At 31.6% G+C, this 27,910-nt stretch overlaps 1 protein-coding gene across 3 annotated transcripts; it reads right to left on the bottom strand.

The window, feature by feature from the left end:
- Positions 1–341: 341 nt before the first annotated feature.
- LOC136971599 (N-acetylglucosamine-1-phosphodiester alpha-N-acetylglucosaminidase-like) lies at positions 342–26,476 on the bottom strand. 3 transcript variants are annotated; one of them, XM_067266065.1, is made up of 11 exons: positions 26,320–26,475; positions 22,611–22,990; positions 19,570–19,660; positions 18,336–18,472; positions 16,498–16,606; positions 10,359–10,487; positions 7,504–7,751; positions 7,305–7,433; positions 6,443–6,562; positions 1,263–1,326; positions 342–1,172 (listed from the first exon to the last, which is right to left on the bottom strand). In XM_067266065.1, exons 1-11 carry the CDS (start codon positions 26,397–26,399, stop codon positions 941–943), a joined length of 1,719 nt encoding a protein of 572 aa, XP_067122166.1. In that variant the 5' UTR covers positions 26,400–26,475; the 3' UTR covers positions 342–940. The 3 variants fall into 3 exon arrangements, with proteins under 3 accessions (XP_067122166.1, XP_067122167.1, XP_067122168.1); XM_067266066.1 differs by lacking the exon at positions 26,320–26,475 and adding an exon at positions 24,223–24,294; XM_067266067.1 differs by lacking the exon at positions 10,359–10,487 and having other exon boundaries at positions 26,320–26,476.
- Between the last annotated feature and the right edge of the window lie 1,434 nt (positions 26,477–27,910).

Below are 27,910 nucleotides of genomic sequence, written 5' to 3'. Positions count from 1 at the left end.
TTATTTTTTAAGATTGTTAAAGTCACTCATAAGTTAGAATTCTTAAAAAAAAACAAGGATCAGATTACATTGTTTTATTTATTGTTAACAGTTAGATATTTATCTTTTTACAACTATAAGCTCACTTAAGGTTTTAAAAAATGATTGTTGAATTACAAAGCTATCTTTTTCTGAATTGTTTAATTTGGGTTTATTTATAAGTGTAGAATTCATAAAAGAATATATGAGATTTAAATAAATTTATTTTTCTTTTTAACTTTAATATAACTTATGATTGTACATAAGTAAGAAATAATTAAAGTAAATGTAATCAAGTATGACTAGAGTAATATTTATTTAGATTTAACACACACACACACTGCTTTATAATGAATTAAGCTATCTTTTAATAAAATAAGAGAATATAGAAATGAATTTAAACTTTTATATCAATATTTCAAAAATCTTTTGACGATCTCAAGATGATAAGTGATGATGTAGTATTTTAATAAGATATTGTTTAACTGAATCATCATACACAATGCATATTGTTGTGGCACAGTTGGCAGTTAATGTGTTAAGATCTTTTAAATGAAAATTTAAACATAAAAATGTGAAGAGTTTACCTTATTATTCTGAAGTATATAAATCGCCATCGTCGTCGTCAGTTTATTTAGAATTCAAGATCTTTTCGTTAAATTTTGTGTGATTAAAATATTAGTAAACTTTTTAAAAATTTTATGCTACGAATCTTATTATTTCACAGAAATTTTAATTGCTTAACAATATAAATGCTATCATCATAAAGCAGTGAATATGTTGAAATAAAATAATATTAAAATTATCTAAAATCAGATTACTACATTCGGCGTTCCTATTTTTGTATAAAAAAGTATAATAATAAAATTATTTTCGTTTCTTGATATAAAAAATATTTTGTACAAGTTTTTGATAGCGACGATTAATTTAAATTTGTTCTCGAAGAGTGCGCGGTCATGGGTAGCTCCTCGTCTTCCGAGCTAATATCCGCGGCAATTCTGTAAAGTCTGTTTTTTTTATCGGAACGTTTCCTGTTGCAAAGAGGTACGACGGATTGACAGGAACAAGTACACGAGCACCAAAGCAAGACAATATTTACAATAAGACTGATAATTGTAAATGCAGCCAAACTTCCAATTATAATAATTAAATATCTGAGAAAAAAATCATTTTAATTCTATTATAATCTTTCCTATATTAAAGGATCACTTTAATTGCCTTATATTAAAAATCAAAATGATTACCTTTGGTTTTGATTATTTTCAATTAATTTTTGATTTCTGAAGATGTTCTTTATTATGCATTGATCTATTAAAAAACAGCAAAATAAATAAAATATTTTCTAAATTCAAAAATCAAATGGAAGGAGTATTCCAGAAATAATGACATTGCCTCTCTAACAAATGAATTATTTTCAGCAATGCATAAAATCTAGTATAACTTCAATCAATTACTTTTTTTATTTAAATTGAGAAAAAACTCTAAAGGAAATAATTTACAATCTCAGTAATCGGAAAAAGTTGCACGTTTTCAATTTACTAATTTTGGATAATATAGCTATTGAATTGTAATCTGCGCAATGTTTATATGATGAATCTGCTCAGCATATAAACATTGTTACAATTCTATGCTGTCAAGATAAAATATCGTCTTGACGGCATAGACAGGGTCACATGTTTGGCTTTAAATTCTCTTTTTCAAAGTTATTTTAATAATACTATATTTTAAAATATATTTATGTATTAATTTGTGATGAATTTTTTAAAAATTCATAACAAATATCTTAACTTTTTCTAAAAATTTCTAATAAGAAAGCTTTTAGAACAGTTTCAATGAGACAGCAAGTTTCTATACAATTTTTAAATTTCAAATTCATAATGATGAAAGTTTGTAGTAATTCAGAAATGATGCGGTCTCAGTATTTTTGAATTGTTCCTTGTATCAAGTACCTGTAAAGAATATTCAATACCATAAAAAATTACATTCGTTATGGTTAGTATGTATTATGATATACAGACTCGACATGAAAGATTTTTTGAATTTGATATACAATTCAGTACAGTCAAACCTGTTTTTATGCGGTGGATAGGGACCGCATAAAAAAATCGCACGAAACTTCATGAATGGCTGTAAAAAATAGTTTTCGCAACACAATTAAAAAAATATTTTTTTTTATGCGGTCAACAGGGACCGCATAAAAAAAGTCTCACGTAGAAAATAACTCAAAACCGTACAAAATAGAATTTATTGACAACAGATGTCAGCACTTGACTGCATCGTCTGGTCTATCGTCTGTTTTACATATTTTTGTCCAGGTGGTGTTTTGTTGACTTAAAAAGTAAATTATTTCATTTTTCGCATATTCGTGCAATAATATTACTATAATAAGTGCATTTATGCTATAATAAGTTTATTTAGCTATAATAAGTCAACGTGAGACACGACGAATCGCACGAGACTAGTCGCCAACTATACCGCACAAATAAAAAATCGCACAAAAAAAGACCGCATAAAAACAGGTTTGACTGTAATGTAAAAAGTTTATTTCTCTGGATAAAAAGGTCCAGAATTATTTAAGGTGAGAAAAATATTCATTATAAATTCACAGTACCAAATAAAAAGAATATGGCAAAAATATTTTATATTCATTTGATAAGTATGATAATGATAAATGCATGTTATATAGTCTTTCCATTCATTAAAAGAAAAAGATTATTCAGTAATTTTATTTCTTATTATGACTGACTTTCCAATTCCAGTCGAACCTCAGTTTTCAAACATAATTCATTCCTAAAAGTTGTTCTAAAACTGAAATAAATTTTCCCATAAGAAACAATATAAAATGGATTAATCCATTCCTGACTCCCAAAATAAAGCCCTTTTTTACCATTTTAGCTGTATTTCACGAATAAAAATGCCTACAAATGTAATGTTATATTTTAACATACCAACCGAATAAAGATTAAAGTTACAAGTAAGAAAGAAAATTTCATTCATCCTAACCTTTAAATGTGAATTCTTGGATGCCATTTATATTATGTGAGTGTTTATTAATTAATTTGATTTAAATTCAAGTGCAGCACATACCAAAAAACAGTTTTAGTATTTTTCCCGCATGTGCATTGAAATTAATTTAAATAGCAACGTCTTTGATGATTTGTGTTGTGATGTTTAATTATGTGAGATGATCTCAATGCCACTAACTTCTGAATTGGTAGTTAGATGGGCCATTGACTTTCTTTAACACAGAAAGTATAGGGAGTTGACCATTTGTCTCTCTCCAATCTGTGGCTGGCTCTTGCCGAGTAGCTTGTTCCGCAACCGGTGCAGTTATGAGTTCAAAATTCTGTTCGTGAGCCGATTTACTTGAAAGTTGTGAGCCATTTGAAACCCGAGGTTCGACTGTAGTTTCTTCGTTACCAGTTTCAAATATTAATATAAAAAATCTTTATATATTCATGCTTGTAATGCATCTGACAGATTTATTACTTAACTGATAATGATTCTCTTTTTGAACTCCAGCATATTGTGCAGATACATTGCCAATTATACTACCTAGACCTCCATCAAATCTTTGTTTCCAGAGCTATTAAGTTAGATATAATGATACCAGTAACTCATAGCACCAACTGGGAACAATAGTTCTTATCCAGATATTACTTTCACCTCAGCACGGTTTTCTTTTATATACAGTGGAACCTTATTCAACAAGCATAATTCGTTCTAGAACCTTACTCGTAATGCAAAACACTCGTCAAGCGAAATAGTTTTTCCCATAGAAATTAATGTAAAATATGATAATGCATTTCATGCTGGAAAAAATATTCAAATACCGTATTTACTTGCGTATAAGATGAGGTTTTTTTCACTGCTTCAAAAACCTAGGTCGTTCGACATGCGCAAGCAAAGGATCCTTAGCGTTTTTGCAATAATTTTTGCAAACTGTGTATAGTTCACGCTGCCATTATAGCAGAGTGCTATCGAGGTCAAAGTGAATGTCGCTTTTAAAGAGATGATCCAAAAATAGCTGGTCACTTAGCAATGATTATAAATGTTATAGTTATTTATATAACTATAACATTTATTTATATTATATTATATTATATTTATATTTATATTATGTTATAGTTATTTTATATTTGTTAAATTGGTATTTTTAATGAATATTTGTACATTCTGAATCATTAAAAATAAACTTTTTCTGTCACATGCATTATAATCTTTTGGTTTTGCTACATGAGTATCAAGTGCGTGGAAAAGCAATCTTCAAAAGTTGATAGCAGTCATTCAGGAAATACTGCATTTTAAATTCGCTTGACGGATCAGAGGACGATACTTTGTGGAATAAGAGGAGAATTGTAATGAAGCTTCAGAGGGTGAGTCCGAATAGATAAAAGGTGATAGCGTCAAGAAAACATGGTTGTTTGTGTTAATATGAGCGTTTGATGATAATTTATTTGTGATTAAACAAAATAAAATTAGAATTGTATTAATAAATTTAATTTTCTCTATTTTGATCTTTAAAGTCGCACCTCGTCCTATATGCGAAATTGTCTTATATGCGAGTAAATACGGTATTTTACATATAACATTTATTCAAAGAAAATTATACAATACACATTGTTAAGGAGCGTGAATCATCATCTTTTCTCCAATAACCACCACCTTATAAGTTGCTGAGAGAATTTTAATTAAGAAAACTAACGTTTTCGATCTATTCCATAGATCATCTTCAGGTTCGAACTGACGAACAAAAATAATTCCAAAGAATGGAACACAAATATTTAAATTCAAAAAACCGTCAACGGAGCAACTAATTAAAATTAGAATTAAAGCGCAAAAAGTACATAAATATAAACTAACAAACATAAAACAATACCAAGGTTATTAGTACACGCTAACATCATTTAACAGATAATAAAATATTAAAGTCCTCCAAATATGAAACACATCGCAAGTCATGAGCCATTTGTCAGTCTCTTAATAGCAAACTTCCAAGCTGACGGTAATCTCTCAGCGTCCCTGGCGTTAATGCATCTGTTGTCGAGTCTACTCTTATATATTTCAATTTTTTCCGCCATCTTTGCTAAAGTTGGAGAATATATTTGCTTGACGATTTCCGCTTCTTCCCATCCAACGACGGATCCTTCGGCCTGGGCCATCTGGGCCAGAACAGTTGCGTTAGAACTTTTCCTTACATCATATTTATGCTCTTTAATTCTTACGCCTAGGTTTCTCGTTGTAACCCCTATATACTCCTGTTTTAGACCTAATTGCTGGTTTTCATAAGGGATCCTATAGACCCCAGCTTTATCTTCTTTCTTAATCTCCTCTTTATCAGTTCTCAGTTCAGATAGCTGACATTAAAAAATCAACATTGATCTTAAAACGAGCCCCGAACCTCTACAAAATTCTGAGAACTGATAAAGAGGAGATTAAGAAAGAAGATAAAGCTGGGGTCTATAGGATCCCTTATGAAAACCAGCAATTAGGTCTAAAACAGGAGTATATAGGGGTTACAACGAGAAACCTAGGCGTAAGAATTAAAGAGCATAAATATGATGTAAGGAAAAGTTCTAACGCAACTGTTCTGGCCCAGATGGCCCAGGCCGAAGGATCCGTCGTTGGATGGGAAGAAGCGGAAATCGTCAAGCAAATATATTCTCCAACTTTAGCAAAGATGGCAGAAAAAATTGAAATATATAAGAGTAGACTCGACAACAGATGCATTAACGCCAGGGACGCTGAGGGATTACCGTCAGCTTGGAAGTTTGCTATTAAGAGACTGACAAATGGCTCATGACTTGCGATGTGTTTCATATTTGGAGGACTTTAATATTTTATTATCTGTTAAATGATGTTAGCGTGTACTAATAACCTTGGTATTGTTTTATGTTTGTTAGTTTATATTTATGTACTTTTTGCGCTTTAATTCTAATTTTAATTAGTTGCTCCGTTGACGGTTTTTTGAATTTAAATATTTGTGTTCCATTCTTTGGAATTATTTTTGTTCGTCAGTTCGAACCTGAAGATGATCTATGGAATAGATCGAAAACGTTAGTTTTCTTAATTAAAATTCTCTCAGCAACTTATAAGGTGGTGGTTATTGGAGTGTATATATTTTTGCTGAGTACGTTTATGTTCAACATCATCTTTTCTTTTAGCACGGAATGAACCAACCTGGAATGCAAATTCAATTTGCAGAAAACAAAAAAATCACAGATAATAGCATGCGCACAATCCGGGACTTCCCTCTCCTCATCGCTTGTTATGCAAAACTTTGCTCGTTAAGCGAGTCATTTTTAAAAAATTTGATTTGCTCATTATGTAAGGTTCCACTGTAGTAATAATTTTTATTTTCATCGGAAGAGCTTAACTGGAATCATGTGTAAAACTATGAAATAAGTAAACTTTTTATAATTACTTTGTGACAAACTCGAATTCCAGATACTTCTGCATTTTCCTGTGATCTTATCACAATCGCAGGATTCTTCACAAAAACATTGTTCAGAACAATCTTGACCATAAAATGTATATGGGCATTCTGAAATATTTCATAAAATTTAGAAATTAAAACTGTTTATTTGTACTTAAAACAAAGTAAATTTTTCTTTTGTTTATGATTTAATAATAAATTAATAATATACTTTATTTCATTTAGAAATTGATTAATAAATTTAAATATAATTGATATGTTGTAACAATGTGTAACTTATAATATAGTAAAATAATGAAATATAATGCGTTAAAAAATAGCTATTCTAAATGTTTAGTGGTAAAATCTATTGATATAAATATGTGGGCATGGGTTATAAAAGGAAGAATTAGAGAGAATTTTATTCTCATTATTTTTTCATTCCATACTGAAAGTTATTCAAGTGCATATTGTATTTTTAAGATTCTTAGAAAAATTTTTAAACCTTACTAACAATTTTGTATATTATTAAAGTTGTTAATTTTTCAGTTATATTTTTTAATATAATTTTTGTAAACATTTATGAATCCTAAAGCACTAAATAAAATTGACTTTTCCAAGCAGGTGGTAAAGTATATTTAAATTTTAAGGTCTGTTTTCTTAATTATTTACACTAAATGTTAATTTTAAAATTATTATTATAAATAAAACTTTTAAACATTGAAATATGGAATAATCACCAGAAAAATGTTTTAATTTTGACTTTGCTATGTGACTTTATATCGAAGGAACACAAAGATGTTAAAGTTTTTGTATTGTCTTCTATTGGTAAATACTTTTTTTTAAAATTATTAATGAGATTTTACTCTACCTTGTTCACAAAATTTCCCTCTAAAACCTGGCTTACAAATACAGTTTCCATTAATTGGGTTACAAGTACTGTTGTTAAAACACATACAATGCTGTTGACAGTTTTCTCCAAATCTTCTTTCGGGACATTCTAATTATAATAGAGAAAATTCTTTATTTAAATAAACATTAAGAGAATAATAAAATAAAATAATACATACTTTCATTACAACTTTCACCCATCCAACCACTGTAACATTTGCAACCATTTTCTGTGCAGTTTCCTTGACGAGAACAGTTTTGTTCACAAAATAAATGATTGCATTTTGGTGGTTGCCAACGTCCATTGCAATAACATTTTCCTTTTATGCATTTTCCATTGTTATTGCAATCGATAGGATCGCAATAAGGTTCGTGAATACAAACAATAGTACTAACTTCACGAGAGCAAAGAGAGAAATTATCTGGACTGATTAGAAAAGAAAAAATAAAATTATTAAGGCAACTTAATAACAAATAATTTATTGATTCTATAAAAATTTAATAAAATCTTATACACATACACACACACACAATCATTACTTTTACATAGAATAAGAATAAAAAAGATCCTTCAAGCAATCTTTATGGAATTATTTGATGATGCAAATTCAGTCATTGGCCACCTAATCAAGGACCTACTAATGAAAACTACTATAATTAAATATTTCCTGGCAGACTAAAAATCAAGCAATAAAATATAATCTCATAAATGTTTATCATACTTCCAAATGATAATAAATCACTCGCGTTCCATTTATCAAAAAATTCCAGTGTACGTACGGATACTGCAAGATTCTATCATTGGCACCTTAAAAATTTTGGAAATTTTTAGGATTAATTTATGCCATAAATGACGAATAGGCAAATAGGCACCGTGGAATTTTGACCAAACGAGCGGCTTTTTATTACGACATGTAAAAATAATGTATAAAAAATTCATTGACTTGAAAACAGTTGACAAATTAAGTAAATATGAAAAATATGCTATTAGAGTTGCTTGCTCAACTTCTTGGTTCACACTGCATTCTAATTATGACCTATGTGCACCCATTCAGACTTAACATTAAAATATTTTTACAAAATTTCAGCTCCTTTAACAATAAATGCTATACTATACAAGTATTAATAAACCATTTTTATGATTTTTTTTTATTTTTACTGAAAGTTAAGAACGTGATTTTAACACTATTTCTATTTTTTCGTCAAATTTATCACGAAGACGACATTCTTTTTCTTTATCCTAGTGCTTTTCAAGCCCATAACATTTTTGAGTATCTTGATTCCATTTCAGTTATAGAAATTTTCAATTTACGGCTAACTTTCTTTTTATAGTATACATTCCTCACTCCAAACAGGATTGCATTTTTAACTTGTTTTTTCATTTTCTTTCTTGCTATAAAAAATGATCTTCTAATTTTGTTATGCTTTATGGCGATTTTAATATGACAAATGTATCTTGGTATACCATGTTCCCATGCTACACATTTACTGAATCTCTGTACACTAATATTGTGATAAAAATTGAAAATTTCACTTAAAAAGAAAATTCTCCAAAAAATATTAAACAAAGATGTGCTTTGTTCTTTCACAAAGGCATTAGACACTTCCCCTGGTGAATGAACATTTCAAACTCCATGAAAAGACAGTAATTGGTTGGAGAGAGGTCTGGAGAATATGCTGCATGAGTGAGGACTTCGTGCCCTTTGTCCGAGATGTGTTGTACCATTTGCCTTGCTGTATGCAGTTTTGTGTTGTTATGTAAAAGAAACGGTCTATTACCGACAATTCATAATGGCAACATGGACAATTATTTCTAGAGACTTGTCAAAATACAATTGTATGTATGTTGCGTGTTTCTGTTTAAAACAATTATTATACATATCTACATATATTTTGGTTTCCTAACAAATGTCGGGATACACTCAAACCTGTTTTTGTGCGGTCTTTTTTTTGTACGATTTTTTTTTGTGTGGTATATGAATTTCAATCAAATTGATGTACCACACAAAAAATTGCACAAATAAAAAATCACACAAAAAAGGTTCGAGTGTAATTATGTATTGCGGCTACGTCTGCAGAACTAATGTAAAATCTCCCTGCAAAGCACTGGCGAAGCAGGGTAGTAAATAAATTAGAGCATCTAAAACCAGTTGCACTACAAGTGTTTCTGGCACGAGGGAATGCTCTATTAAGTGTAGCAACAGTCTATTGCAATTCACTAAAGGAAGATTACTACACACGTCTGCTGATGCAATTGATCGATCTCACTGAAATAATACTCAGATATAATTGTGCCAATTGGAAGGAAGAAATAATGCATAGTCAATGATTCACTAAATACTCAGCATGATTTCCTGGTCTATAAGAGAGGTTTAAGAACCTGTAATAATGGTGCGGCATTGACATCAATCCAACTGGTGGATCTCTTCTGGTTGTTGTACAGGACCCATTTCTTATATGTAATGACACATGAAAGAAAAGATTCTTGGTGTAACATCTGAAGCAGCACAGATGAGAATCCAAATACTAGTGGACCTTCATTCTTTCTGTTTTTGATTTTACCTATCTTTGGCAGGTGACTGGAAACAGTCATACAAATTATGGATAGTTCCAGGTTATCTTCTGTACATTTTGCATGGGATCCACTTTCAAGACTGCTTTTTTGGACAGTGCTTTGAAGCAATGTCAAAAACAGCAAATGGCAGCTTTCTCCAGGCTCAGATCACCAATCTCAAACTTCTCAAACCATTGCTGTATAGTGTGAACTGTCACGTTTGCCTCACCAAAGACCTTGCAGATGCCTCAACTGCTTTTTATGTCAGAGTTTAAGTTTGAGCATCAGAATGTATCTGGATTTCCAGCATTGTGGAAACTTGCATTTGGTTACCACGATGATACATTCAGCATATTCGGAGTCTAATACAACATTTCACGTGGGACAACCTGATAGATTAAGTTCTAAAATTTTGTATCCATGATCTAAGATTAGTCAATATCATTATTCAACAAAGTAAATTAATGCAAGAATACTTACCAAATATCTGAAGGAAAATTTACTACTGTTCCATTTAAAACAAATGTAGATGAGCCACCACCATCTAAATTAATGGCATTTACAACTTTCAACTCTCTTAAAAACTCAGCCATCTCTGGTAGATTAATACTGTTTTATAAAAAACATGCTTAATAAATCATAAAATATATATATCAAGTAACCAAAAAAGTTTGGACAGTTTCTTAAGACAAAATTAAAACATCATAAAAATAAAACAAGGGTAATTTATTCTGAAAAATAAGCACCATCACAATAACTTTCCCCAATAAGAAACAAGTTTATAAATTTCCCTTTTATAAAATTCTTTGTCTTTAGAAGCAAAATCCTTATTCAACTTCTTTTCTAATTATTGGTTAACATATTATTATCAAATGACAAAAAAAGATGAAAATCAGATGATGAGAGGGATAGAATTTCCCAAGAAAGGCTATGGAGCTTTTCCTGAGTCATTCAGGAAGTACTCTTTAACCTTAAAATTCACCCAGCAGACTAATGAAATTCCAGAAAAACAAACGTTTTCAGTCTATGTCTAAGAATTGCTTCAGGTTACGATTTTTGAAGAAATGGAATGCCACAGGCTTCAATGTTTGAAAGTAGAACACACAGAACTCCTGAGAAAATCCAAATTTAATACAAAAGATTACAACATCTATGCTAGGGTGCATCATATTAGTCAAAGTGGTTTTATAACAATGTATCAAATAGGGCTTGCCATGTTTGTGAAATCTGCTTCTCTTTCTTAAAGTTTATACACTGTCTTTGCATGTCTGCTTTAAAAATCTCAAGTGCTTCCAGTACCTTAAATTAGTCCTTGTTTGCTGCTGTTCTAATCAATGTAGCTTGTTGTAAATTAGGTCTAGTTTAATCATCACCAGCATATATCGAGAGAACAATGGTTTGCTTCCCTCTATCTGTATCAGCTTTGTTCTCCATTATATGCTTTCTGAAGGACCTCTTGATAGAATCTATATAGATTAAGAGATGAACAATTCCAGACTTAGAGGTATCTTATTACCCCTGGCACTCTGCTGGAGTTGATTGGATCTTTCTCAATTCTAAGAAGCTTAAACATGTGGGGATTATGTCTGTCAGTTAATTGTGTACCTACATACAATTCAATTTCCTTATATAGTATGCATGCAACAATCATAAATCAAAATCTTATGTTGGGAAATAGATTCTTGTAGTGCTGCATTATCAATATGAGCACCTCTCAGTGCACTGTTGAGTTGTGTTGTTCTTGTTTTCTGCCTGTGGACTACCTAAAGATTAAGCCTTTAGAGTAGCCATGCATTGTAGTGATGTCTGCAACTCAGCTTTTTAGTCCCCCCATTCTACAATAATGAGTATAGGCTCTTTTCATAAGGGCTCTAAAGGCTGTTATTTTATAGTTAAAAGGATCGTTAAAGTCGACTGCTATATACAACATTGTGTGACTTTGTCGTATCATGAATTGAAATGGAGCCAGAAAGAAAGAAGCAATCCCTGCACCTGTTAGGCGTAGAAGAGGCAATCCTTGTACCTAATGGATATGGACAGGTGAACTTTGCACTTTCCATCACAAAAGAGGCATGCCGTATACCTGCCACCCATGGGAGACATGATCCTTCCATTTGCTGACACAGAGAAGCAATCCAAGAACAAAGCAATCAATGGCAATTGCTTTGTTCTTGGATTGCTACTCTGTGTCTTGTCTTTTGTTTGTTTTTTTGCCTATTTTCCATTAGGCACACACAATGCTATTTTTATTTTTGACTCCTACATCTAAATTCCATTAGGCATGCTCAGTTGCATCAGAGAGCATGGACATTGTTTTGATATACTGTAGTACTAAAATGACAGTTATGAACTCCAGTGGCGTGCCATGACATTTGATGATAGGGAAGCTGTTTCTGTAAGAAGCCAACTTACAGGGGCAATCAATTAATTGCACGTCAGGGTCCGTTCATATTCGTTTGTTCAATAAGTCAGTAAAAAGTGTATACTTCTTTAAATGTATTTTTAATAGATTATCTGATATACTTAATAAATAACAGAGGTAATTATATTAAACTTTCTTATTAGATTCAATAAATTCCCTATGCCCTCTAAATGCCAATTCTTGCTTTGAGAAAAAACATATAACATCTATTAATTTAGATATATCTATTAATCGTAATTATCTTGTTATAATTTTCAATATTTATTTTATATTGTCTACCAATGTTAAATTCTATTCTATTTTGATTTCCAAATTGCTTCAATTTTACGAAAGAATCGTCATTCGTCATAAATTTTATCGTCAAAATGTCGAAATTTTTTGTCGACGTATTTATATTTAATTTAGGCATTGGTTTTTTTAAAATAATGTTTTCTTTTTCATTATATGGTCTCGAACCAAAACTTTTTTAAAATAAATTTTTTAATCACTAGCCACGATATAAGGGCTAAAATTAAAATTATAAAAAAAAACTTACTTGGTAAAACAAAATGTGTGATGACTATACATACCTAGTACAAAAAATTCTTCAATTGTATGAATATACTTTTAAAGAAACTTATAATTAAATATAACTTTGTGAATAAACGTACATAAAAATAACAAAATATTCTTTACTTTTTAAATCTTAAAACAATCCACTTAGTGAAATAGCTCCCTACGAGTGGCTAATGAATGGAATCAGACGTCCTGGTAGGTGTGCGGCGCGTGCATGCATGCGGGTTGCCAAATCCCGAGGGTGCCCATACCGGTCAATGTCAAATGCCTCTTTTGTCGCATCACTAGTATATCTCAAAGGACACCACAGGGCTGTTGTAAATTTTAAACATTTCTCACCATAGCTGTAAAAATCTATATATGTTAAACTTAATAGTCATTTGTTTTCTAACTAATTCGTTTTAATACCAGGTGTACACAGAAATCAGTTCCCCACCGTACTGAGCTAGTGATTGGTTCGGTTAAGCTTTTGTTTAAGTAAAATTCTGACTCTTTCAGCAGGGTTTTATTAATGTTCCCTAATCTCTTAATTATTTAACTACTTCTTAGTAGAAATAAGTCAAAACCAGTTACTTTGTACTTGAATATCTGTAGTTTTGGGAAAACATTGGAAAGACAAATTTTTATGACAACGGATATATAAATCGTAAATTTAAGGAAAATAAATTCTAGAGCTTTTTTTGTACCTTGTACGTCTCATTCATTAAATTTGGTTGTAAATGATGCTGCCAAAGTAAAAGTTAATCCTTTAACATTATACAAGAATTGTACACATTTTTTCTGCATTTCCTTACAGATGGGACATACTATAATCGTAATATCACCAGTTTAACATTGAAATCTGTAAGTAATATAAGATGGGAGAGCAGAATAAACGCAGAATAAATATATAATGGATTTTTTTTTTAACTCCTGTCAACTATACAGAACTATCATAAAAACATGCCAGTAAACTCCTATCGGTTGGGTTAACTTATAAATCTAGTCTAGGGTCGGCAACCTTTTTTATAACATGGGCCAGAATAAATTTTACGTTTTTTCCGCGGGTCATAGTAGTTAATTGACGCCTTCTTGTGACTTGTAATTTTTTTAGTCTCCAAATATGAAATAAATAAATAAAAAGTTAATTACTACATTTATTTCTCTTATCATTTTCAAAAATTACAAAGAATTGGAAAAATAACTAATTAATAGTTATTTTTCCAATTTAATAATCCATTAAAGATCTCGCGGGCCGGATAGAAATTTTTCGCGAGCCGTAGCTGGCCCGCGGGTTGTCCGCCGTTGATCTAGTCTACTCATGATTCACATAATCAGGCGAGGGCGGCCGAATATCTAGCAGGCAGGCGGCTAACAACCTAGAACCAGTCCGGGATATAAAATTGGATGCTTTACGCATGTGTTGCTTCTACCAGCTAAACTGGGTGAGGTTGGTGCTCTGTAAATCGCATGTGCCAATGCCTATATAATCTGGCTGATTGAAAACTGACCCAGTTTCGACATTCCTTCCGTCACTGAATTATTCGAATATACAATAGCAATCTTATCGTTTTTTTTCACATGTAGTATAGAAATTTGTAAAAGATACATAATGCAGTTATAATAAAATATTAATTTTAATTACTTCAAAGTACGTTAAAATATGAAAATTTATATTTTATAAAATACAAGGGAAGGTCATTCAAGGGAAGGTCACTGTCATCACTAATTGGAAGGTGAAAGCGGCGCTTCCATTGCTTCCAATGACGGCATGCCACTGATGAACTCCTATTTTTACATTAAAATGGCCCCTTAATACATTTCTGGATTCTTCATTGTAATTAATGGAAACGGTAACGTTTTATCAAAATCGACCCATTAAATTTTGAGAATGAACTCAATTCTATAAGCCCATAAAAGGTGTGCTAGCAACCATGGAACACTGTATGACAAAGTTGGATGATTCATGCAATATTACTCATGCCTTATATCTCAAAAACGAAGTCATGGACCCCCATTTTTTATTACATTTTTGGATTTCTCATTGCAATTAATGGGAACTGACAAAGTTTAATCAAAATCGATCAAACAGATTTCGAGAACAAACAAAATTCTGTATGCCACATAGAAGAGGCTTCACTAATGCTCTGCCTCAATAAAGTACGGTTTATAATAGATCTTAGTGTCAAAGCCCTTACTATTGAAAGAAATGTGCACTGTCATCACTAATTTGGTCCACCTCCAGAACCAGTCCACATGTGTTGTTGTTTATAGCTTGGATGAACTCATTGATGTTAGGCTTATATGGAGAGCTAAGGAATACTATATAATTAACATTCAAACTAGTAACTTCATAAAACTGCAATAAGTTTTTGGTTACCTGATAAATTATACAGGATTCCCATATAAAACTGGGCTGCCTTAATCAACAAAGCAAGTTTCCATAATTTTTTGAAAACTTTAATAAAATGTTTGTCTAATTTATTCTAATATAAATATTACAATAATTTACATAAAGAGCAGGCTGGTTTTATGTGGGATACCCTGTATTTATTAAATTTTATAAGTAAAATCATATAATTAGTTCAAACAATTTTAATAAATATTATATTGGCAGATATTTATAATGCATATAAGTTTTTTTACAAAGATAATTATTAAATAATACATATATCAACTTTTAGGACTTACACTTAGACAATACATAAAACTGTCTTATCATTTTAAGAATTTTCTTAAATTTTGTAAGTTTTAGGACATAATTAGAAATATTTGGGCTAAAACTTGGAAATAATAGAACTAATTTAGCAATTTATTGCTTTTTTTATACATACAAAAAGTTATATTTTGTTTATTAAAATAACTTTTCTTCTCCATTAGAAAAATAATGAAAGAATTATGCCTTAAAAAGTAAGGATATTTTCCTATTTATAAAAACAGGAAAACTAAATTTAGTCTTATCAGATACAATATCAATAGCATTTGAAGAAATGTTTAACAAAATCATTCAAAATGTGTTAAATTTGCAGTTCAATTGATAACAATTCAGTGCTGACTAAAGTTTAATTTTTATAAATATTTATATGTCTGATAACTCAAATTGTTGAATTATAAAGAGATATGATCAGTGTCTATAGGAGCTTGATATTTTCTTTTATTTTTTGATGTAGTAACTATAACAGAATAACTCAAATATCACACTTTTTTGAGTGTAAAACATCAGAGAATAAAAGTTATAGTTTAAAGAATACTGCAGGATAGAATCTGAACCTGAAACAGATAGTTACACAATTCAAAACACATTAGTTTAGTCTTCTAATTTTGTTTGTTCTTTTAAAGTTAAAGAATTAAAAGTAGAAGGCGCACACAAAAATAAAATGATTTTTAAAGTGCAGGTAGATGGTTTGAATTGGTTGGAGTTGGAGGATTTTAGTATAAGGACCTTGCACTAAAGCAAGTTAATTATGCAGTAAAGAGATCATACTGTGCTAAAGTATTAATAGTTGGAGAGAACAATTTTTCTATAATACTGCATATTTTTAAAGTAATTTTAACTAAATATTCATACGTACCATATGTTTGCATTACTAATTTAAAAAATATTTTTCTTGATTTGTAATATAAAGTAAATATTCTTGTTAATTGTATATCTAAAATACATACCCATACAATCCTGTTTTTCCATCAATTTGTACAATAATAATTCTCCCTTTATCATCATGTCCTATAACTGTTCTAGCAGATAAGACATTAAAAAAATAATCTATGGAGCCTGAAATACAACAACATAAAATTATTAAGCTATTATATAGTGATATATATAAAATACTTGGATAAATATTTGTGACAATTTTAAGTTATCACACACAAAAAATAATAGTGACACCAAGAATCGACAAATCATTGTGAGATTTTTGTTATGAGTAGTTTATATTGGGAATAAGGGATCAAAGCTTCCCTATTTTAAATATAGGATGAGTCAAAAGTCCCTTGCACCCTTTTCATTTCAAAAGTTCTGAAGATATTTATATGAAGACAAATGTAAGAATGTGTGATATTAGATAATTGTGTATATTCACAAAAAGAATGAAATGAAATTAGAGAAAGTTTAAAAGTTACACAAGCTAAATTCAAAATAATAGGACAGAAATTAATAATAAAAGATATGAATATCTCTATCTCAGAATATACAATAAATGCTATATAAAATAATATCATACATGTTAATTTGTACTAAAGTAGATTCATATAAAATATGACTAATAGCAGTAAATATAAAAGGAAACGAAACATTATAATAATGTACAGTACCAAATTAAAGAATATAACAAAATCCTGCTCAATTCAATTTCTACAAAATTCTAACATAACATTTTTTAATTTTATTCTTAGAAAGTATACATTTACTGAGTATTTATCATTTCGTAATTAAGACTAGATACCAACCAAATGCCGAAACTCTATCGGGCTAGTTTAAGGCTAATTACTAAATGAGTTACGTACCAATTTGGCTCTAGAGGTAAGCATTAGGTGACATCTCTTATTAACATTAATAATTAATAAATTAATTAATTAAAATAATTTAGAACTGCTGGGAGAAAAAAAACGACCCGGAGCGGGACTCGAACCCACAACTCCTGCTTACCGTGCAGGTGCATTGCCACTTACGCTATCCGCACCTCCAGTCCAATCTCCCCTTCCAGCATATATAAACTAACGTTATAACCATCGACGGTTATTAATCATTAATGTTAATACAAGATGGCGCCCAACGCTTACCTCTAGAGCCAAATTGGTACGTAATTCATTTAGTAATTAGCCTTAAACTAGCCCGATAGAGTTTTGGCATTTGGTTGGTGTCTAGTCTTATAATATATCGAGTTTAGCGATGTTGTTTTCATAATTAAATTTAACAGAATTCTCTATTAGTTCTCTGAAATAGGATAATCTTTTTTCTATCTTAAAAATACATAGTTAAACTTATGTATTTATTTTTGTATTTAGCAATATCATTTGTATGAAACAAAATTGTATTAGAAAAGGCATGTAAGAGAAATCGTCTGGCACGTGACGTATCATATGATTTTTGTCTTTTTCAATCAGATTTTTTACATTTATTTGAATTAAAGCGTATTCGTTTAATTTCTTTAAACATCATTATTCAAAGTCTAAGACTTTGGCATGGATTAACATCTTTAAAGCTAAGTATGCTTACAGTATGGCATGCGGACTCAAAAAGGTTTGCCATCCCTGATCTAGGTTGTGTTATTTTTACATAATCTACCTATCTATCCTTTGTCTATTCAAGCTATCAGAGATGTACCCACACTCAGAAATTTCTAGTTACATCCCTGAGTATTGTATTTTGAAACAGACTCCATTTTCAGAAAGTAACTTTTAATAAACATATCAATTCTTTAGCTTTACATCATTTTTCTTATTTTGTGTTAATTTTAAACAGACTGAAATAAATAAATTTTAGTATTGCTTTTTTTACTTACCAGTTTCTTCTGTTTTCTCACATTCTAATCTTTTGCTATCGTTAATAAATGATTTGTTATTTCTTATTATCCAACCAGCTCCACTAACTAGTTGTAAAAATTCATTTGATTTGTTAATTTCTTCACCAGAAATATATCTACATCAAAAATTTGTAATTAAGTATAATTATAAGTCAACAAATTACTTAATCTATTATTATAAACTAGTAAATTTGTAAAGAAAAAAATTAATTTGAAAATTTTTTTTATAATTAATAATAATTAATTGGCTAGATCAGGCCTGGCCAACCCGCGGCCCGTCACGTTAAATTGTGTGGCCCGCTAAGCGATGATATATGTCTATTAAAACTTTTGTTTCTTGTTATGTGTATACCAAAACAATTAAATAAATGAAAATTTGCGCATGTCATTGTTACAATGCGCAAGTGCGAGTACAAACTCATGGTATAACAATAAAATCTTATTCATTTTGTATTTGTTTTACTTTTTTAAAAGCATGTTTGTCTAAATTGTGGCCCACCGTAATGTTACGCGTGATCAAAGTGGCCCGCAAAACAATTTCGGTTGGCCAGGCCTGGGCTAGATAGTTGAAGTGTCGGCTTTCTACTCCATGAGGCATAGATTTGAGTCTGGATCAGATCCTTAAAAATTTTCATAACGTTTCTGGATTGAATCATTATCTCCATCCTTTACTACCTGACTGTGGATCTAGCCAAGCACATGAACATGAAAACAGACTCTCTTAATGCCCACAGAGAAGAAAATATAAATGATCAACAATTAATGCATGTGTAATAATTTTTTGAAAATTCCTGAATTGTAAAGAAATATAACATATCTGTAAGAAATTAAAATCAAATTCCATTAGAATCTGGGCCTATTATTTGGTTTTATCCATACAAAGCCGAATATATTTACACAGGTTCAATCATTTTAGCAACAAAACTATAACACAATAAACGACTTCTTCTAATAACACCGTAGTGCGTAACAGAGACACAACAAAACTATATTTTTCATTTATATAACCACAGGAAACCCAAATTTTTACAATCCAGTACAGTATTTACTTTTTGAAAAATGTTTTCGGCTCCATATTTAGTTTCAAAGTACCCTAAACTAGCCAAAAAATGTTTGATTGTAAAGATTTTGGTTTTTTTGGTTACATTATCCAGTTTGGCATTGCATTAGTTTTTATTTATATAATGAACTATTTACTTAATTTGTTACATACCCCACAAAAATTGTGCCATTTCTTTTAATTCCAAAATGAGCATTTTGAATTCCGGTATGTTGTACTTTTCTTCCGTCACTGATGACATTACCTGTAAAGCATTATATGTTATAATTGGTATAATTATTGAATTTTCTATTAAATAAAAATATTTTATCTAATATATAACTAATAAATATAAATATACATACGATTCATAACTGATATAGTAAAAAATTTTAAATACCAGTATGGTTTTATATGGCTTTTTCATTACAAACAATCTATTTTTTAAATAATTTATATTTCAATTAAAAAAAAATACAGAAGTAAAAACGGAAGAAACTTAAGTGCTCTGTAAACTATCATTTAAAGAAACACAGTTTTGTATTTATATTTACTAAATGAACCAAAGTTTATCAAAGCACAAGTTTTCCAGGTTATTTACAAGTGTTTTGAAAGGACAAATTAAATATATATAAATAGTTATAGCTGGTCAGTAAAATATTGATAACTGACAAAACATAGTTCAAAAGAGATTATGTATTTGATAACAATAATGACTGATTGCCAGGGTGATCAGTCATTATTGCAGTCAGATAAGTATGTAAATGATTACAGTTGTAGTCCGATTGCACACCAGATAATTCCATTAGAGTACTTTAAAATCACTACCCCAGTATCCTATAAAGAAGTTCATAGGCTCATAATTTTCAGTATACCTGTTGTTTCGAGGTCTTTGAACTCAGACATACATGTACAGTTCAGTTAAACACATTATGCACAGCTGACAGAGTTTAAAAAATGGCTACATAATCAGGCTGAGGAAAGCAGGTTGGGCATTTTGCCAAATTACCTGCTATCTGGGCCATTCTGACCTGACTGTAAAGAAATGTTGGGGGCAGTGAATACATCAGGGCAAAAATACACGATGGGCAGGCTCTGGATGCCTCAGACAGATCACCAGGAGATGATCGTCTGTTTTTGAGCCGAGCCCAAACAGTTGCAATGGCAGCTTTGTTTACAATCCAGAGACAGATTTACGCCTTGCTACAGTACTCTGTATCTTCCGATACCATGGGCAGGCAACTGCAAGAGACAAATAGCAACCATTTAAGCATCCTGTCATATGCACCCTAACATTGTTGGCTTTGTTTGCCATGGTACTGTAACAAAAAAACAAAGCCTACTATAGACTAGTAGCTTATCTTTAGTAAGGAAGCCTGGAGTGAAGGACCACTGATGGGCACTTTAATCCTTCCTTTACTATTGAGTACCACCCTGTACCCACTTCTGGCATGCTGATCTAGGGAGCCATCTCATATGACTATTGGTCACTCCTAGTAGTGGGGCAAGGGAGATAGTATTTTCTGAATATACTACTGTGCCACCTGTGTCATCAGGCCTTTCATGAGCTGCAAATAGCCATTTTTCAGCAAGATAGTGCTGCTTGGCTGCATTATTCCTAGTTTCCTAGGAATGTCTTTTTCATGTTGCCATACTTTCTTTATGTGACCAATTTCTAGCTTTATGGCCATTGAGTATTTGTGAAACCAGTGTAGCGCTGCGTCATTATATGCATTTTTTCGTATGACTTTAGTATATGTCTATGTCCTTTGTGTAATATGTTTTGTTAGTCCATGCCTGAAATTGTAATTGTGTAAATGAAGAAATGTTAATAATTTCCGTTCTGGTAGAACCACCTTTTTGGGTGGCGTCATCTGCCGTGCAACGATTGGTTGTATGTGACCACGTGAAGGGTGTGACATAGTATGATGGCAGGATATATAAATTGGCATCCCACATGCAGATGAATCATCTTTTTTCTAACCAGGACTTGGATCAACGTACAGAGGATTGTTTGGAGTGGGGAGTGAAGTAGGAAGAAAGAGGGACACGACCCGGTTTGGACGACTGGTAGCAAACCACTCGAGAAGCAATTGGATCACATTGTAGTAAGTTATACATCATGATAAATTATCATTACCATTAGACTGAGTGTTTGGTGTGTATAACCAGATAAGACTAATATTATCGTTCTCTGAGCTCATCAGTGAACTACGTGGCCAAGACTGTTGAGAGTGGATTCTTGGATCCCTAGTAAAAAATGCATTTTGATACTAGGGAGATTCAGCAAGTGACCTTCATCTGTAAAATTATAGTGTAAAATTAATTTTTGTTAGATCACACGATTGGCTCCTCATAAAAAGGATCTATTAATTATCACGAGTGTTGTTAGTTGTATCTGGTAGTAAGTAGTGTAAGTTCTGATGCATTTGTCTATTATTAAAACTTTGTTAATTGTAAGTCAAGGCATAGTCCTCATGCATACATTTTACCCAACTTATTGTCTGGAGTACTTTCAATACTTCTTAGACACTTCTACTTCTTATACACCAGATGGGATGTCAGTTTTGGCCATCTACAAATGTGAAGGATCCAGAGTTGCAACATCTGTGGGAAAAATCTATCGCAGGTTCATTTACGGTCTTGTATTCTTTTATGCCTGACTGTATCACTGCATGTATCCAGACAAGAGGAGCTTGGACAAAGTATTAAAGTTAAATTGTACAATTGTTGCACTGTCAGTCTTTTGTTGGATTATTATTATTTGAAGAAATTATTAACATTTCTTCAAAATAATAATAATTCAACAAAAGACTGACAGTGCAACTGTTTTTGTTGTATTGCTTGTTATTATTAAGCTATATTAGTAAATGTGGCATATGCAGTGAATCATTAACCAATGAAATAAATTGATTTCTAAAAGTATTTGACTTATGAAACAGTTTTTTCTTAGAAAGCTTTGTGTCCTTTAAAGGTTTATAAAAACGTTGGTTTTATAGTGTTGGTCTTTAGTAAAAAACGGTTGTAAGGAGCACAACATAAAATTACATGTTATTAGTCAACATAGTGTTTTTTAAATAAAAAAGACAATGTTTTCTACTGAAATAAATGATTTAGAGTGTTTGTTGTGTGTAATTAATTATTTTGAGAAGCTATAAGAAATTTTGCATTAATGTAGTATATTATCTAAGATCAAACAATTGAATTTTACATACCCAAGCATGCTCCTGTATGTGTGTTGAAATATCCAGCATTTACAGCAACCAAGCATTTATTTTTCAATGCAGTATTTGCCACTGTTTCTCTCACATTATGTGAACAACCTCCTTCACGACTAGGTTCAAATACAGATAATGTGTGTACGGGATCATATACTATACTATAATGCCCATAGACAAAATCATTTTGATTCGATCTATTAAACTGTCTGTAGAATCGTTTTGTTTCAACTACTAATTCTTCAGAAAAACTTGTTTTATCTATCAAAAATTCTTCATGAGGTACAGCACCATGTTCAATGGGTTGACATTCTTTTATTTCTCGATAGGTTAAACGAGATCCATGTCTGAATTTATAAGGAGTCAGATGATCCTCTCTATTAAAAAAAATTAAATAATAAAATCAAATAAAAAAAAACTTTTTGAAAATATAAAAATTGAAATTAATTATATAAAACCTGAATTATTGAATTATCGATATCATATATAGATGAAGTTCTTTGGTGTTCAAACAATCCAGCTGTTTACAGTAAAGTTCTTTCATGACTAAAGTGACCGACGTCCCGGTTTTGAATAAAATGTCCTGGATTAGCCCGTTTTTATTTATAAGTAAACAGTTTATTATTAAAAATTTAAGAATTTAAAAAATTGCTTTGAAGAATTCTCCTTTAGCATTTATTATATATAGAATATTGCATCCTAGTAAATTACATGCTACTTATGTAGAGATGCAGCTAAGCAAAGTGTCATTACCTGAATCCTACACTAAGCACTAACTGTCCTGATTCCAGACCAATAAGGTTATTATATTAGTTGGTCTAGAATTAGACTTATTGACTAATAAGTATAAACATTTTTGGCATGTTTTCGTATATCATATAATTTCCTATTGTCAATTTTTAGTGTGTCCCAGGTTGAAGTTCAGAAAATCTGGTCACTATATTCATGACAGTGTGATGTTGATTGGAAGCAGCTCCATTGTGATGATGCCAAACAAATGAAGAATATTGCCTTACTAAACACTATTGGCCCAATAGTATTGAATAAGGAAATATTCTTTATTTGTTTGACATCATCACAATGGAGCTGCTTCTAACCAACATCAGTCACGAAAGAACTTTACTGTTAACAGTTAGATTGTTTGAACATCAAGATCAAAGAACTTCATCTAAAAATTGACAAAGCCCAATACTGCCACAAGAACACACCAGGACACAGAGCAAAGATGACCTTAGAGAAGTTGGCCAGTCTAGACCGGGAGGTTCTACCTTTGACAGTAGCTGGTTGACTTTGTTCATCCATAAATGCTTTAACAAACACTGCAGTTGAGATCATAAAGCATTCATTGTAACTTTTGAAGTGATAGAACAGCATGCAAATGTGTTCTTTCGAAAATTTCGTATTATCAGACATTACTGATGCATCTATCTCCAATGAAATATATGATAAAATGTCTTTTGGTTACACTACTTTATCCACATTAAATGTTCTAAACTTTTTTCTGGTTGTTTCTAGAAAAAAAAATCAAAATGTCTATAAATTTTACCTTTACAACCTGATATATAGACATTTACCATTAGAGGGCATGGGAATGATTTTGCTAACCTACCTCATTGGCTGATACTGATAATTCATACAAAGTGCCAGTTGGCAAGGCTATCTCTCCTTCCCCATTCTACTCATATCTCATGCCATTTCTTTACAATGTTGTATTTGTAAATATATTGTTCTTTTTGGTGGTGTGACTTCGTTGACTCTTCAATGAAATTTGTCAACATTGGGAGGCAAGATGCCCTTTCTAACTGCCAGTAGCTTCACCTTTTTTATATATACTCAAAAGGAAAAAAATAATAAGCAAATGCAGTAAAATCACATAAATGTACTTTAAAACTTGTTTATAAATAGCTTGTACGTGTACAAGGGAATGCTCTCTAGTTGCCAGATATCCTTTATTTTAGCAAAGCTGTCCTTGTCCTTTATTGAAATGAGAAAGGATGCAATCAGGGGCACTTGAAACATTTGTCCTCCCCTTTTTCATCTGGGTTGCCCTTTTCCTAATCCTGAAAGGGCCCAAAATTTTAACAACAGAAATTCACAACTTCTAGCTAGCCTATTCTGCAAATATAAAAGAAACTAATGAATTATATTTGTTTGTTATCCCACACAACTTCATACGTTGACCAAAACCATATTCCTTGTTTTTGAGGCCAAGTTAGTCCCAAACGTGTTCGGTGCCGATACAATGTCAAATCGTAAAGTTTGAAGCTTTTTGCATAATCTATCATGCTCTTTTTTTATAGCTTGTGTTCCCCTTTTTGATAGTATGTGGGCACTGTTGAATGCAATTAGTCCTTTATTTTTGTTTTTCAATGCCTGTGTTTTGTAATGATAGCAGTGGACTTTTGCACAGGCATACGCCTATCCTTAACATCAATCCATATCCTTTCCCACAGAAAAATATAATTTAGAATTTAAATATATTTATCAGTAAACCAAACTTTGCAACTCAAAATGAAAACTACATATTTTTTTTAGATTTTGCTTTTAAAAATTAGAATGTTTAGTTATTAAGTAAAAAAAATCTTTCAATTTTATTTTTTTTGAGTAGAACAAGGCAGAGTAAAGCATTAATCATTTTTAAGTCCTTTACTCGTCGTAAAAATCTGGAATGCCGGGTGCAAGTTACCACCGAGCCGCCATTGCACACATACATACGGTACGTGCCAAAACAAACAATACTGAAACTTGTGCGTTTTTGTCAATGTGACATAACTACAGCCATGCACATTCCCGGTAGTAAGAAGAAAGTCGTGTCGTGCAGTTGTCGGAAATGGGGTTTCTCAACGGAAGAAAAGGTATCCGTAGAGTATTATTTCCGCTCGTACGAAAGCAGTCACAAAGGAGAGACTAAGTTTGAAAATGTGGCAGAACAATTCCAAGATTTAATAAGATGGCAGCAAGTAACACAGTTACGTCTCTATTGTTATAAAATTTTTGCCATTTCGGTAGCATACCGTGTCGACGAGAGGAAAGTCCAGTCAACCAGTTCTGCGATACATTTGAGAATCTGCACAAATGCTAGAAACAGTCTGCTGCAAGACAGTGCACACTTCGAACACTTACATTACACGTATCACGGTAAATCAATGCGCTAATAGCGTGTACATTAGTTTCTTTCTAGAGAAAAAACTGTAATATTGTTTATCTTTTCATTTAGGTGCTGTATTATATTTTGTTGCATACCATACAAGCCATCAAACTAGAGATTAATCAAGTTTGTTTCTGGAGATGTACGCTTCTATAGCAATAGTAATCTTTTGATCCAAAGCATTTAACATTCCATCCTATATTTCTCTTATTATTGTTATATGAAAATAACTCCAGAATGTATTCAGATATTTTAATAAACTGCAGTGAATTAGAAATTAATGTACTTCTATGCATGTTATGTCATAATTCAAAATAATATTGTCGTCGTCGTCGTCGTCTGCCTAAGAATTAATAAGCATGTTTTTAGTCAACGAAAATTTGAGTTATTTCATGTTTTTGTGTTGAGATTTTTGTCTACACAAATGATCCTATTGTAAATATTGAAGTTCACCACGTGACAATAGTCATTCGTCTGCGACATGCAGCGGCAAATAAATAAATAAATAATAATTAAGTATTATTTTTACAGTTTTATGCGTGACAAAAGAATTATTACCTTGTAAATCTTTCTAAAGAAAAAATATTTGTTATTAACAAAAAATAAACATTGAATTTTAAAATATAATCGTTTTTCATATTGAAGAAATAACGAAACTCATCTCGGCGACGACGTCGTCATACCTAAATATCTAAGCTTTTTCTGTGTACACAACACGTCATTGAGTTAATATTTAAGCAAACGTTTAAAAGAATGCATTTTGTCCATTTTTATATTCTAAATTGAATAATTTATTAATATCATAAAATCATTGCAATCTTGAGCGACGTAAACAGGAAATGGTTTCGGCCTACGGGGTATGCCCGATAGGTTGCCAGCTTTCATTCGCCAACGCATTTAAAATGGATAAATTAAACAACTATTTCTTGTTATATTTTTTTTTCTTCTCTTAATATTTGTTTCGGGGATCCGATCTAAAAACCTTTAGTCACTTCAGCATCCAGCGGTCTTTTCTTTTAAAACCCATAACGGGCTGGCTAAAATGGCTTTAACCGCAAGCATTTAGCATTCGGTAGTCGATCGCTATCATTTCGTTCTTGGCCATATAAGTGAATTTCTGTAAATAATTAAACACTGCAATCATCTTATTTATACTGTTATCCCCAAGGTCCTAGAATATATTCTAGGACCTTGTGTTATCCCTACGCGACGCGACGCGGATGCGAACGTCGCGCCCAGCATTTCGAACTTTGAGATAAAAATGTTTATAAACTTTGGGACACGCAAAGGAAAAAAGGGGCATGGTCTTTTTGGGGGTCCCGATATTTACTAAATAAAATATATGAGACTCGAAACTGGTAAAACGCCAAATCAAGTACAGTAGTGTAATACACGACCCTATCCGCAAGTTTCCAGAACGTGTTTTTGAATGCTGTCACGGGGTCGTAGTTTCAGTTACGTTCATTTGTACACGATGAGAGAACGAGTAGCCAACCACACTTGTACAGTACATCTAGCTAGATAAATAACTTTGCCATCGTAAGACACACTAGTCCATGCAGAATTACTTGTAGATAGGGTTTGGGATGGCTCTACATTTGTCTTAAAGACACAAATGTTTTGTGATTATTTATTAATTAAAATTTCAGCCACGTGAAAAATAATTATGAGTCAAGACTGTATAATAAAGCATTTCTAGTAATCATAGACTTTACTTTTAATAAGGTATTCAAGACGGCCGGATGGCCGAGCGGTCAAGGTGGCAGCTTACCGCTCTGGGTGACCCGGAATCGAGTCCGAACGGGTCGAATAAGCCCCAGGAATTTTTGGGGGGTGGTCCGTTCGGATATGTAGGGCCCCGTCCCTTACCACCCGGTCGCCCCATTATGGGTTCGGCCAGGTCCACGATGGGGCTTCTAAAAGAGGCCGTCTTAGTGCCCGCAGGGCGGAAAGAGATAAATAAATAAGGTATTCAAGTATAGCTGGATATTCCAGAGGTGGCTATTCATTATTGCACGATTTTATAGTAGTAACTGATGAAAATAAATTAGAAAATACAAGTTTGTAAAAAACCGCAAAAATGAGGAGGGCCGTTGGACGATGGAGACGAACGGTGACACACTTAGATGTTCCGAGCGACGACACTACA

This window comes from Centruroides vittatus, unplaced genomic scaffold (genome assembly GCF_030686945.1).
Source record: "Centruroides vittatus isolate TY-2023 unplaced genomic scaffold, ASM3068694v2 contig_2634, whole genome shotgun sequence".
Classification (NCBI taxonomy): Eukaryota; Metazoa; Arthropoda; class Arachnida; order Scorpiones; family Buthidae; genus Centruroides; species Centruroides vittatus.
This window is presented reverse-complemented; position numbering and strand designations above follow the sequence as displayed.

Excerpts from the sequence above, each read along its gene's own strand:
- LOC136971599 (XM_067266065.1), bottom strand. The coding sequence starts at position 26,399 with ATGAAAAACGATTATATTTTAAAATTCAATGTTTATTTTTTGTTAATA. Across the intron at positions 19,661-22,610 it reads ACATACAGGAGCATGCTTGG|GTAATGTCATCAGTGACGGA; the intron begins GTATGTAAAATT and ends AATGCTTTACAG. Across the intron at positions 6,563-7,304 it reads AGGGAAATTTTGTGAACAAG|AATGCCCATATACATTTTAT; the intron begins GTAGAGTAAAAT and ends GAAATATTTCAG.